The sequence below is a fragment of the Tachypleus tridentatus genome, chromosome 5 (assembly GCF_004210375.1).
Source record: "Tachypleus tridentatus isolate NWPU-2018 chromosome 5, ASM421037v1, whole genome shotgun sequence".
NCBI lineage: Eukaryota > Metazoa > Arthropoda > Merostomata > Xiphosura > Limulidae > Tachypleus > Tachypleus tridentatus.
In genome coordinates, this window is record NC_134829.1 from 35,165,933 (window position 1) to 35,180,823 (window position 14,891).

Here is a 14,891-nt window from a genome sequence, read left to right on the forward strand (position 1 = left end):
CATGTAATTAGTATGTATATATGTAATAAGTAGATATCCACCATGTAGTTAGTATGTATATACGTAATAAGTAGATATCCACCATGTAATTAGTATGTATATACGTAATAAGTAGATATCCACCATGTAGTTAGCGTGTATATACGTAATAAGTAGATATCCACCATGTAGTTAGCGTGTATATACGTAATAAGTAGATATCCACCATGTAATTAGTATGTATATACGTAATAAGTAGATATCCACCATGTAATTAGTATGTATATAGATATAATAAGTAGATATCCACCATGTAGTTAACGTGTATATACGTAATAAGTAGATATCCACCATGTAGTTAGCGTGTATATACGTAATAAGTAGATATTCACCATGTAGTTAGCGTGTATATACGTAATAAGTAGATATTCACCATGTAGTTAGCGTGTATATACGTAATAAATAGATATCCACCATGTAATTAGCGTGTATATACGTAATAAGTAGATATCCACCATGTAATTAGCGTGTATATACGTAATAAGTAGATATCCACCATGTAGTTAGTATGTATATACGTAATAAGTAGATATCCACCATGTAGTTAGTATGTATATATGTAATAAGTAGATATCCACCATGTAGTTAGTATGTATATATGTAATAAGTAGATATTCACCATGTAGTTAGTATGTATATATGTAATAAGTAGATATCTACCACGTAATGTAAAAAAGTTCCGTCATGTAATTACCTGCTATATGGTGTGTGTGTATATATATATATATATATATATATATATGTATGCATGGGATATTAAGACATGTTATGTAGTGAACGTATGTATGTTTACAGAGTACGAATTTAATATGTTTAGTTGGGCTATCTTAAAAGACCAGTCTCTGCGAACATCTGAAATCTGAACTGATGACCATGGTTAAAGTAGAATAAAGCTGTTATTTCATGACATAACTGAATCAACGTATCACAAACTACCAGTGTGTCCATGTTTACAATACACAGTTTATGTACATGTTGTTGTTGTCGTCATAACGACCAGTAATTGTTTAGAAGTGTGTGAACGCAGTTGACGACACGAAGTGTTCCATAGTGATTATGATTATTCTTACTTTTGAAATATTACCATTTTAGTAGAGCAGATATCCTATTATAGGTTATTATGTTAAAACAATAAGTTTAAATAAGTGTTTAATATTGCTAACTTTGAGCCGACTGTTCACCTATTAATAATGTATCAGTTAGCCAAAATGTAGTACTTCACATCTTACCAAAATGTAATAGTTCCCGTATAATATAGGATGACATACCCAATAGCGGAGAGTTAGTAATGTACACAAACTGTTACAAATTCAGTGCCAAGAAACTTTTGCTCTTGTAGGCCAGGCCTCGATAAATTCTTGTTACCAAGTCGCCGTGGCGACTAAAAATTTCACTGCGACTCCTCGTATTTTCTTCCATTTTGTTTGTGCGCAGGGCTGTGCGAAATAAAACTGATCTAGAACAGTTCTAGACTCTTGGAAGTTCGGAATTATTTTTGTGCTCTTTAAGTCATAAATCGTAATTTGTTTCTAGGATTTTAATGGCGGATTCAGCACTTCATCATGTTTTTTTACAAGAATGGAACACTGCGATTGCGCAGTGCATTACTGATTTTGTGCCGTTTTGTTTTTGTTTTCTTTCTCAATTCAACGTGTGTGTTCAAACTTAGACGGGTCCATAGGCAGTTAGTTCAGGCAATACTATGAAGTGGTTGTTTATATCATGTGATTATTAGCATGCACTTATTGCTAGGAAAGTAATAAAAATATAACCCAAACTTCCCTATGCAAACAGTAGTGAAGTTAGGTTTGGCAAACCAAAAGGTATATTCTGAAACAACCTGTTTGATCTATCGATATCTTGCTGATTATTTCTATTTCACTTTCATTCATTGCAAGAATCATCGAAGTTATAGTTATTTATTGTACTTTTTTAAATAATTGCAAATACTGAACTTTATCTTTAATACATGCTATATAATAATGTTTAATAATAAACCACTTGTTTTTATTTTAGTGTAAAACTGTATGTTTCATACCATAACCACACAACCGATCTAAAATATGTTCAATAACTTTTCTATATTGGACCTGACTCCTTAGTTTTTGGACTGGCTTCTGGACCTGAAAATAGTTATTGAGGTCTAGTATATGCACTTGATTTATATTATAAGGCAGGTGGCAGCACTGCCTATATAGAGAAATGTTTATGAAACTGGTATTTTAAACATTTCCTCAACATATGATCAGAACTTTACAATACTATACAGTATTTTCTTTTATAACTGTATCTGTATAGTGACCGAGTTACAAATTCTGGGAATGTCTGTAAATATCATATCAAAAAGTTCGATTTTTTTTCTTCTTTTATTACATTTTATTACATAATAAATCAAAACCCAAAACCACTATCAACCACAGTGACGTACTATCAAAGGGAATATCTGTTTTTGTAAGTATTAGTAATAATTACTAACAATCCAAGTCATGATTCTAGTTTAAACGATGCTATCATTACCCCTTGAAGTTAGCTTTCTCTCAGACACTTGGTGTTCCTTCAAAAAAAAAAGTTAAGTACTTGATGGAGATGAAGAATTTGTATATTATATAAATGCATTATATATATTTATTACTAGTTGTGACAAATTGTGCGTTCAAATCTAGGGACTAAATATCCAACTTTGTTAAATGCTGTGTGCTTTTGCTGAAATATGTTTCGAGACATTATTTGAGAAACGGAGGAGAAGAAGAGATCGGGAGGGATCCAGCAATTATAATAACTTGTTAGAAGTCCTTATCATTCTAGTTTTGGGTGGTCCTGAAGGTGAGATCCCTTCCTGCCACGTACAGTTAGAACACAAAGACAATAATTCTAGTGGTCGTCGAAAATATTACGTCAGACTACTAATATAACAAATGACATCGTTTGTCAGCTGGGGGGACGCTTCCGTAAAAGAAAGATAGTTTGGCCGTAATAACCTGTGGTCACAAATGTTGGTGTGCTTTATTCTGTGACCCCTAGAGACTGGAACAGTTTGTTTGCATGGAAGTAGTATAGAAATATGCTGTTAACAGTTCCCTAATTGGTTATTTATGCTGTTAGCAGTTCCCTAATTGGTTATTTATGCTGTTAGCAGTTCCCTAATTGGTTATTTATAAAGAAGGACATAAAAAACATAAAGGTGCAAAAATATTAGCAAGTTATGGTAGTTGTTATGTATTATAAATTTTTGTTTGTTTAGTGAGAGATAGGTACAAAATATGGTGATTATTTTATAACCAAGTGAGGTGATGTAGTCCTTTTCTTTTTTATTATTAATGTATATTTCGTCACGATTTTCGCCCACGTACACTAAGCTTGTTTCTACACTTCCTTTTGAAATGTATGCCCCTGTGAAGTTGTCATTGTTTGTTTGTTTTGGCAATTATAAACAGTCTAATTAAAAATGGAAATCAGCAGTGTACTGCACTAACCAAGATTGGCTTATCTCAGCTGCTTTTGTTCGCTGACCATAGCTTTAAATCTACCATAAATTTTATAACTCACGATATATGCTTTTTTATCGAGTTTTTTTTTTGACTGATTATTCAAGTAATTCAGTGTTATGTGCAAATTTGTAACTATGTGTTGAGGGTCGTAATTTTGCGGAAAACGGGATATCGCATTTTGTGTGAATTTAACTTCAGGCGCATTTTGTGTGAATTAAACTTCAGGTCGCTTTTCTACTTGATTTATTTAGGATTGCACAAGATAAGGTTAGGGATATTCGTTATCAAAAATGTTTCAGGGTTATATTACATAAGACTAGCAAGCCTGATTATCTGAAACTGTCATGTTATCTTAATGTTTCGATATTTAGGGTTATGCTAGATAAGAAACTTTCATGTTGTCTTAATATTCGAACATTTATGGTTACACAAGATTAGCTGTTTTAACGCTGTTGTCATGTTTCAAAACTTCATCGTCATTTCGTTATTATAATGAGAATAACATGTATTGTTCTTTAGTAAATTTAAAATCTTCTTTAACCCCCCCCCTCGATGTATATTCCTGTACATGGTGAGGGGACCTCCCAGAGAAGGTTCTGTTCTTTCAGTTTACCTCCTCTGGGATCTAAACATCCACCCACGTGTTTGCCGTGCGTGGTGACCCGTGAAGGGGAGGAAAGGATACTGGTGGTTCAGAGGTCCAACCCGAACACACCACTTTGCCCTTGAATTCCTGTAGACGGGCGGCCTTCGGGTGGCTCCCAAGGTCAATCGGCTGGTCCACTTGGGCTAGAGTCAACCAAGTATTAGCGTTGGATGTTTTCAACAAGTGTTGTGGACATTGTATCTGATGCTGGTGTTTGGGTATAATGCTGACGAAACCCTGGCATTGCTGCAGTTTCCTTGTTTGGCACTGACTGTAGTGCGTTTCCTCGTAGGGCTCCGTGGTGGGTGGGGTCAGTGGGCACTGTAATTTTCTTTTTTTATTATGGATCCTCCAGTAAAAACTTAAAATAAAATAGTGAAAAACAGTCCATAGGTAAAGGACCATGTCTTGAAGATTCTGAGCAGCAATCTTCAACATCTGTAACACCTGTACCTTATTTTCTTATACTACATTCTCTTTTAGACAAATCTTTAGGGCAAATGTGTCCCTTTTTCATTAAGAGGGACTAGAGGGATTTTCTGGCTCTCCAAAGTCAGTAAAGAGGCTTTGTTCTGGTGACATATTGGTGGAAACATCCACAATTAAACACAGTGAAGTCTACTTACATTCAAAGGCGACTGGGGATATTTTTATTGAGGTTATGCCTTATGTTACTTTGAATTCATTACGAGGAGTTATCGTTGAGAGGGATTTGAAGAACATTCCCGAGTCGGAGTTTCTGGCTGGTTTCTCAACCCAAGGCGTTTGTGCAATGAAGCGTATCTCCACTTGTAAAGATGAAGTTATAATGCCGACCAATGCCCTCATTTTAACATATACATCACCGGGTCTCTTTGTGTCTCCAAAAGAATCGTTCTCAAACCATATGAAAAGTCTTTTGACCTCCATGGTTAAAAAAGTTGATGAATCAACGTCAACATCCATCTCTGTCCCTAATAATCATTCTGGCAAACCTCAAGATCCACATCCTTTGGTTTTGGGTACAGGCATTTCTTCGGGCACATCTTATTTTCCCACACCAAGATGCAAGACGATCATTCGTTCATGCCTTCAGTCGCTGGAACCCTCTTCCAACTTCAAAGACCTGCTTAATCGACCCAGGACAGGATCCATGGAGGTCGACAGGCCTCCTTCGAATAAAGACTGCAAAGAAAAAAAGACGCGGTCTAAGCAGAAGGGCTCTCCATCCAATTCGCTGACACATAAATAAAAATGACCATCTTGATACAATGGAACTGTTGAGGTTTACGTTCTAATCTGGATGATATCAAAGCACTGATTGTTTCCTCCCATCCTGTGTGTCTTTCCTTACAGGAAACATTTCTGAAACCGGCTGATACAGTCACCTTGAGGCAGTTTTTTTTTGTAAAGAAATGACTGGCTGTGTGATGGACGAGTGCATGGAGGGGTGGCATTGTTGGTTGATAAGCATGTGCCCACCGTCTTTGCCACTCGACACATTTGGAGGCCGCAGCCATCCATGTTTCCTTGGATCATACCATCACTGTTTGTTTTATCTACCTTCACCGAGAGAGACCTTGATGCTCTCCTTGAACAGTTACCGTCTCCCTTTTTAATCCCGAGGGACTTTAATGGACATCATCCCCTCTGGGGAAGTGCTGCTATTGATGGGAGGAGAGATCGCTCTGTAGAGCGTATGCTCTCCAATCACAACCTTTCTCTTTTCAGTACTTACTTGTACTTATTTTCATGCACCTAGTCAGTTCTTTACTGCTGTTTATCTCTCAGTTTGCTCCCGCATACCCCAGTGGAAGCTGGATCAAACCAACTGGCTCTCTTTCACTACTCTCTCAGAACTTGATCCTGCCATCGTTTGTAAGTCATCAATAGACAACTGCGTGGCAGCAGTAACTGACTGTATTATACAGGCAGCTGTTCATTGTATTCCTAAAACCTCGACACGTTTTCCACGGGCCTGGGACACTTTTCGTAGTTATCCCACACTCTTGAACCGCATTGCTTTGCAACAGGCCCATGTATTTTCTCGGTTGGTAAGACGCCAAAGCCAGAAGGAATCTTGGATTAAGTTCACAACCAACATATCTTCTATCACTAGTTCCAAAGTAATGTGGAACAATATTTGAAAGGTCAGTGGGCAATATAATTCTGTCCCCCTCTCGATCTTGCTCTCCGATGGCTGGGAAGTAGCGGATATCTGGACCATCGCCGATATTGTAGGTGAAAGCTTTTGCAAGGTATCTAGCACTTCTGCTTCTTCGTCCACCTTCTTAGCCATCAAGATTCTGGCAGAGTGATCACCGTTTTCCTATCGAGTTGATTGTCTCTATGAATATAATCGCCCTTTTTCACTGTTGGAACTCAAACTGGCCCTTCATTGGTCTGGCAGTACATCGGTTGGGCGTGGTGATGTACACTACGAGATGCTTCGCCATGTACCTCCTGCTTCTCTTACTATTCTTCTGATTGCTTTTAACTGTATCTGGCAAGAGAATGTTTTCCTGATGCTTGGCACTGGACAATTGCCCTGCCTTTCTCTAAGCCTGGGAAGGATCCCAAGATTCCTTCAAACTACTGTCCAGTTGCTCTGATGAGCTGTCTCTGTAATACCTTAGAAAGGATGGTTACTGCTCGTCTTGTTTGGTTCCTCGAATCAAACAACCAATTCTCGTCCATCCAGTGTGGGTTCCGACGACAGTGCTCCACCATGGACCACATGATTCGACTTGAAACGTCAATCAGAGAAGCCTTTCTCAAACGACAACATCTTGTATCAGTATTCTTTGAGATTGAGAAGGCTTATGATACAACATAGAAGTACGGCATTTTGCGAGACCTCCATTTATAATGGTTACATGGTCATTTGCCCATTGTTATTGAAAAAAATTTAATGGATAGTCGATTCCAAGTCCGTGTGGGTTCGACACTTTCCCATTCTTTTCTAAATGAACTTGGGGTTTCTCAGGGCTGTGTTTTGAGTGTTACACTTTTCAGTGTAAAGATTATTGCCATCATTAAACAACTCTCTCTTACTGTTGCAAACAGGCTTTGTGTCGACGATTTTCACATCTCATGTCAGTCTTCGAACATGAAGTATATTGAGCGGCAGCTACAGAATGCCCTCAATCATTTACTGAATTGGACCACAACAAATGGTTTTAACTTCTCTTTCACTAAAAACGCTTGCATGCACCTTTGCCGTCAATGGGGTATTAACCTGATCCTGAACTCCGTGTTGGTGAAGTTGTGCTACCTGTTGTTCCTTAGACAGAGTCTTTGGGGCTTATCTTTGACTGTAAGCTGACCTTTATACCAACATCAAACAGTTACGAGTGAAATGTACAAGAGCACTGAACATTACCTGTTTTCTCTCTTCCAGCACTTGGGGAGCAGATCGATGTTCTACGCTAAAGATATATCGTGTTCTTATTCAATCAAAACTGGACTATAGGTCACTGGTCTATGGCTCTGCCAGGACCTTGGCCTTGAAGATGGACCCCATTCATCATCAAGGACTTCAGGTTGCATCAGGACTTTCTGCACTTTCCCAGTTCAGAGCTTATTCACACAGTCTCATGAACCTTTTTTGCACCTCCGCCGTTTGCAACTGTCTTTACGATGTGCTTCGAAACTTTGATTCTTATCAAAGCATCCCACCTGGGATATGTTTTTCTTCCTCGGTGGGCCATGCTTTCTCAGAACAGACGATCGGCCATTGCTTCTTTTGGCCTTCGTATCCAGGTGTAGTTGGATGAATTTAGTCTGTCTTTGGATAATATTGTTGTATCCACTGGTCAGCCCATCGCACTATGACTTCTTACGGTCCCCAGATGTGACCTATCTTTTAGTCATATGAGAAAAGCAGACACTCCCAATTGGAAATACTGTCTGTTATTTGCTGAACATCTTTTGAACCATCCTTCCATTCCTACTTATACAAATGGTTCGAAATCAGGTGACTGTGTGGGCTCTGCCATGGTTTGTTGTGGTTCAGTGGTTGCATGCAGAATCCCCTCTATAGCTTCTGTGTTCACTGCTGAACTGTATGTCATTTCTCTTGCCCTGAATCACATAGAAGGTAAGCAGTACTCAAATTGCACTATTTATACTGACTCGCTTAGTTCTCTACTGGCCGTTGAATCGCTTCACGTTAGTTTGCACCCTGTTCTCGCTGATATTCAAAACCGACTGACCTATTTCTCTTTAACATCTACTTCTATCCAGTTTTTCTGGGTATCAGACCACGTTGGTATTCGCTGGAACGGGCTCGCCGACACCGCAGCTAAATCTGTCTGCTCTGGCACTATCACTGCTATGGTCCTGTATTCAAGGCTCCGCTCTGTGCCAGTTAGTAGTCGACTTGGAGTGTGCTACGTAAAAACAAGCTTTCCAAATAAAACCGTTTTTTGGACTTTGGTCGTCTTGCTTCCCTAAGGATCGGAAAGAGGAAGTTGTTCTAACTAGACTACACATTGATCACAGTTTTTTAACTCATTGTTTTCTTTTATCTGGGACTGATGCACCACTGTGTAGTTTGTGTGACACTCAGGCCACAGTAAGCCACATTTTACTGTCTTGCTGTCATTACGACTGTCAACGAAGGCACCAATTTATACATGTTTTGTCCCAAGGTTTATCCATAACGTTAGACAGTGTTATTGGCGTTGGTGACACTGTCCACCTTGGAAACGTTTTTAGTTTTTTTAAAGAACCATTAATCTTTTTAATGTTATTTAAGTTTTTAATTTATAAATTATATCTTTTTTAATGTGATCCCTTTTAAGAATCAAAGTAGATCTAGTTCGAAATGAAATTAGAAAATGGCCTTAACGTCAAATAATTCGAAACCAGGACTGGAAAGGCCAACTTCAGGTGACTAACGCTGCTGTTTGAACGTACCTGTTAGTCATCCTGGCGAGTTTGATAATTACAGTCCTTTACAACTTGTATTACTGTAGTTTTTCTCTTACCGCTGTAAACTAGATGTAAATAACGACTTTAATGTTATTTACGTTTTTAATTCAGAAATTAAACTTTGTTTTGTTTTATCTTAATTTCCTGTTATGAATTTTAATAATTTTTACTTTTTGCCGGTTGTTTGGCGCAGATAGCCTAGTTGCTTTGCGCCATAAAACACCAAAGCAACCAACCAAAAAACTTCTTAAAAACTGGTTTGTTAAGGTGCACTATTCATGTAAAAAGTTTTACAAGTAATTTTGCTTTATACTGGTAAGTAAAAAACAGTGAAGCACTTTCCTCATAAATACAAATGTGCAACATTCGTTTTTAGTGTGAAGATTTTCGTTGTTCGTCGTATGTTTACCAGTGTAGATCAGGGCTCTTCAACTGACGGCCTGCAGGCCACATTCGGCTCGCCAAGAGTTAGTAAACAATTATAAAAAAAAAAAAATTCTTTATTTGTAATTAAGCACAAAGCTACACAATGGCTGTCTGTGATCTGCTTACCACGGGTATCGAAACTCGGTTTCCAGTGTTGTAAGTGTGCAGAGACATTGCAGCGTTACTGGAGGGCATAAAAATATAAATACATGCGAGGTGATAGACAGTAATATTGTTAAAAAATACATTGTGTTTTACAGACATTTTAAAGTGTTTGTAATGATACTCTGATAAATGTCCCTCGCTAGGACAGCGGTAAGTCTACGGATTTACAAAGCTAAAATCAAGGGTTCGATTCCCTCGCTGGACACATAAGATAGCCCGATATGGTTTACTATAAGAAAAACACAAACACACAAATTAGTTGTTAGTGTATTCTGTTACTAAAGTAAACTTTTTTCAGTATACTATAATTGTCTTTATGGAATGTTAAATATGATTTTCACAGATTTCCTGAGGTAAATATTTCTACTCTTATTTCTTTATTTTAGTCTAGCACCCTGATCAACGTGACCAATAAAATAAATGTAGAATAACTGAGAGTGAATATTTTGTTAAAATGGTTGTCGAGTTCCATAGCCACCACCCTAATCTTCCCTCTGCATGGTCAGGTGGTTAGGGCGCTCGACTTGTAATCTGAGGGCTTCGGATTCAATTCTTATAATACCAAACATGCGTGCCCTTTCAGCCGTGGAGGCATTATAATATAACAATCAATCTTCAGCATAATCAAACACATCTAACGATATTCCATGTATACCATGATGGGTATTGCTGCATCCAAAAATACAATGCTTCCATCCGCCATGTTCGCATTGTGCGTGCATTGTGCTCTTCCCTCTTCCTCTCCACTTGAGAAAAATGTTTTCTTATATCCAGTTTTAACCCAATGGAAAAATTGCTTTAGAACAGTGAAATGGACTCTTGGATATACAGATCGGTTCAGTTTAAGAGTTATTATTGAGCTACTTTAATGGTTATTTAGTTTTCATAACAAGATTGTTAAAAGCTAGTTTTTTTAAAGTATTAGTTATGACATGTTTCATAATGTAACTCGGTAAGTCATACATTGTGTGTGTAGTTCAGTTGTTGTAATTTGACGTCATAGGCTCGAACCTTCTGTATTTTTTATTGTTGCCGAAAGTGACTATTGTTACATCATTTCGTCTCGTAGTTTGTAGAAAGTTCTTGGCCTCAATTGGACGATGGATATAGATAGGCGACCAAGTGAGCGTAAAATAAGTTACGTCAGAAAGCATAAAGTTAGTAAAAGTTATACTGCGTGATTGTTAGTTTAGCCATAATGGTCAATGTCTGAAGTGAGTTTCACAGTTTAACATAGTCAAAGGAGAATAATTTGTCCTGTCAAGGGATATTCTAAAGTTAATGTGTCGATTTTGACAAAAAAAAAAAAAGAGACAATTATTTAAAGCCCCGAATACAACTTGTTTTAACCCACAAGATAAAATAATTTAACTTATCGCAGATTATATAGAAAGAAACAGAGTAAAAAATAGTATTTTGTCAGTTGGGTTCTGAAGTAACTGAACAAACTTGTGTGGACTTTTGACAAGAAAAAATGGGTTATTTAGAGATTTAGAAACAACTGTGATATCTAATAGTGTAACATTTACTTACTTTGAATACATAATTTTAAAACAAGTAAATTGTGTACTGTGGGTTAATTGTTCGAATTTATCGCCAACAAGTCACAGACACATAATGTAAATAATCCCTACGCATAAAACCTGGCAGAATGTGGAACCTTCAGTGTCAGCTATTTACCGTGGAGTAAGTCTGATTCTGGGAGACGGTTTTTGGTGATTATTATGCAACAGTACCGTGATAAATTAAATTACCTTATGTCTTTCTTTCCTTATTAGGGCGCTCGACTCGCAAGCTGAGGGTCTCGGATTCGAATTCCTGTCTCACCAAACATGTTCGCCCTGTCAGCCGTAGGGGCATTGTAATTTGACGGTCAATCGCACTATTCACTGGTAAAAGAATAGCCCAAGAGTTGGCGGTGGGTGGAGATGACCTGCTGTCTTCCCTCTAGTATTACACTGTTAAATTAGGGACGACTAGCGCAGATAGCCCTTTTGTAGCTTTGCGCGAAATTCAAAACAAAACCAAAAAAAAAATACTGAAACTTCGAAAATTTTTACATGTCAGCTGAGATGGTGAGCAAAAACTTGATGCTGTCCTGTAACAACATTTCCTATTGGTATCTCCCTTTAATAAATAAAGATCAATATATATATTCCAAACTGATTTGATATTTTCTCATTAAATTTCTTTAGTTAAAAACACAAACCATCCTAAGTATATACATTAACTTAACATGATTTAAGTAAGAAGTCATATTATTCTAATGAAGTAAAAATTTTACTTTTACTATAGGTAAAAATGGATGTTTTAAGAGTCAAATGAACGAATGTATGATACAACTATTTATGTTTGAAGTTCCTATCTTTACCTGGTATGGCCTGATCGCTATGGTGCTCCACTCGCATTTTACAGTTAACGGGTTCGAATCCACTTCACCGAACGTGTTCGCCCTTTTAGCTATGGGAGCGTTATAATGTTACGGTCAACCCCTCTATCCGCTGGTGAAAGAGTAGCCCAAGAATTGGCGGTGGGTGGTGATGACTAGCTGCTTTCCCTCTAGCCTTACACTGCTAAATTAGGGACGGCTCGTATAGCTTGACGTGAAAATTCAAAACAAATCCTTCACATTTCCTTGTTACAGTGTTCACATTTCTTTCGCTGTTCATAATTATCGGTTTTTGACTTGATTAACATGTTTTTAGTCAGTTGTTAATATGTTTGAAAAACTTATTATTGGATTTTAATAATAACTTGTATGTTTTTATTCCAAGAGTGAAGAAATGTTTTGTCTTCAGTACTGTAACCTATAATTGTTTATTATATCGGTTGGATTTTATTATTTCTTTTACGACTTTCCCCAAACAACTGGTTTGTTTGAATGGTCTTAAAGCTGGTGTTCTCAAAGAGCGATTTTCTGCCCACGTCATTATTTTCGTTCTATTTTTCGCTATGTATATTTAATTATTTTATTATTAGTTTTCCTACTAAAATTGTAATTAACAACAACTTATTCCGACCCCTCTCTCTTGTTTATTAAAACATTTACATTTATTTACTAGTGAACTTATTCCGACCCCCCTCTCTTGTTTATTAAAACATTTACATTTATTTACTAGTGAACTTATTCCGACCCCTCTCTCTTGTTTATTAAAACATTTACATTTATTTACTAGTGAACTTATTCCGACCCCCCTCTCTCTTGTTTATTAAAACATTTACATTTATTTACTAGTGAACTTATTCCGACCCCCTCTCTCTTGTTTATTAAAACATTTACATTTATTTACTAGTGAACTTATTCCGACCCCCTCTCTCTTGTTTATTAAAACATTTACATTTATTTACTAGTGAACTTATTCCGACCCCCCTCTCTTGTTTATTAAAACATTTACATTTATTTACTAGTGAATTGCTTACTGAATCTTTTTACTCTCTCAGCTCTGTAAACATAGAAAATTGGTTGCTGCCTGCGGCCTTAGCTGGTCATTTCCGGAATATCTACTGGGTAAAGCCGTCGTGGTCCCGTCAGGTGGAGGATGGCATTCATCACTTTCAAATAGGACGGCACAAAAGGACAGGACAAGTACGGTGAGTTCATATCGATTCATCACTTCTAAATATAGGATGGCACAAAATAACACGAGAAAAACGGCGAGTTTAGTTTTGGTTTCGGTTATATGGTGATATGTATTACTTCTTGGTAGGATAGCAGAGTGAAACAGAGCAAGTTGGGTGAGTTTATTTTAACTTTATTCTTAGGGGTGAAGACAGAAGAAAAGTGATAAGTGAAGGTGTTTGTTTCAAACAGTGGGACAAGATAAGATAAGACAAGATCTAAAACGCGCAATTTTCGTTTTTTGTTTAGAAACACAGTTGAGGGATAATATTGGTGATCCAACACTAGTGATGTGTTTTACTTGTAGTAACGATATTTCATTTATTACATGTTCCAAGCGCAGCATATCGGAAGTTTGTACTTAAACTTCTCGCTTTTCGGTAGCAGTGAGAGGAAATAGGATTATGTAACTTTGTGTTTCCTACATAATAAAGAGTTCGTGATATCAAGTTCAACATTTTACTGTAACTTCAGAGTTTTTAAAGAGAATGCACACAATTTCTGTAAATCTATAATTTATTCTATTTATACAGGAGTTTTTTTTGTTCATAATTCATTGTTAAGAACATTCTTGTTTTCTTTTTACACAGAGCTTTTATAACCTTTGATTAATTGTTACATTAAACTGAAATGTTTATTACCCCCACTTCAAAAATACAGCATACCCGTTTTATTGCAGGACTCTCTCAACACGTGGTTACAACTAGTGAAACACGATATCTTAAAATTAATGTCTTTATGCGATATATGTAGACATGTTTTTTGTTCAACCAATGTAACGTAATAACCTCATGACATAGGTAATTTAGTGTATTCACTACGCGAAATGTTGGCATGAATGACTTGATATGTATGACAACAGGCACATTTATAGGAATTTTTAAAAACCAAACCAGAGAGAAAAAAACTAATATGTTCTTGGTGTTTATAGCAATGGGGGGAATTTGTTGAAATAACATATTAAAGTTTGTGTTAAGTTGAAACAAAGCAGAGCAAGAAAAGAACAGTTTGAGTAATCTGGACTCAACGAAAATCCTTCTTATTTTGCGGAATTTTGAAGAGTAAATGTCATGAACAGTATGAGGGTTTGGTTAAGATAAACATTTTAAAATCTACCATTTTCTTCAGGCTAGGCCTGGTGCTGTAGTTAGCACAGGTATAGAAGAGTCTGGGGAACACGCGGCACCTTCCATGAATGGACAAAGTTTTATTGGCGGTGGGTGCTGCTGAATGGTTGCCTTCCTTCTGGCTAGTACTTCAAAATAGACACACCTATACCCGAATGTTCAGTCGTTTAGCTAACGTATGCCCAAGGTATTGTTTAGGTTTAAAGTTCCAGTCGCTTCCGTTACTTGTATTAAAGTTAGTTACAATAGGATGAGATATATACATGTAGTTCTTTATTCAAAATGCTGACCACAACAGTCACACTTCGTACGAGGACCAGGTATAATGTAAAAAAGTATATTTTACTACAAATATCCATTTCACAGAGATAGAACATTACATGTATCTATTGTTTTTCATGAAATTACAAAATAGGTTCCATATACATTACACTGATCATGGAGATATGTAGATAAAAGTTAATACA

At 36.9% G+C, this 14,891-nt stretch overlaps 1 protein-coding gene across 5 annotated transcripts in view; it reads left to right on the forward strand.

The window, feature by feature from the left end:
• The window catches only part of MESR6 (misexpression suppressor of ras 6), a 426,053-nt gene that overhangs the window by 9,332 nt on the left and 401,830 nt on the right, over positions 1 to 14,891 (forward strand). For all 5 annotated transcript variants that reach the window (XM_076502108.1, XM_076502111.1, XM_076502110.1 and 2 more), the window contains exon 3: positions 13,120 to 13,269. In XM_076502108.1, the coding sequence (XP_076358223.1) occupies positions 13,120 to 13,269 (150 nt within the window). The remainder of the gene's footprint in view (positions 1 to 13,119; positions 13,270 to 14,891) is intronic.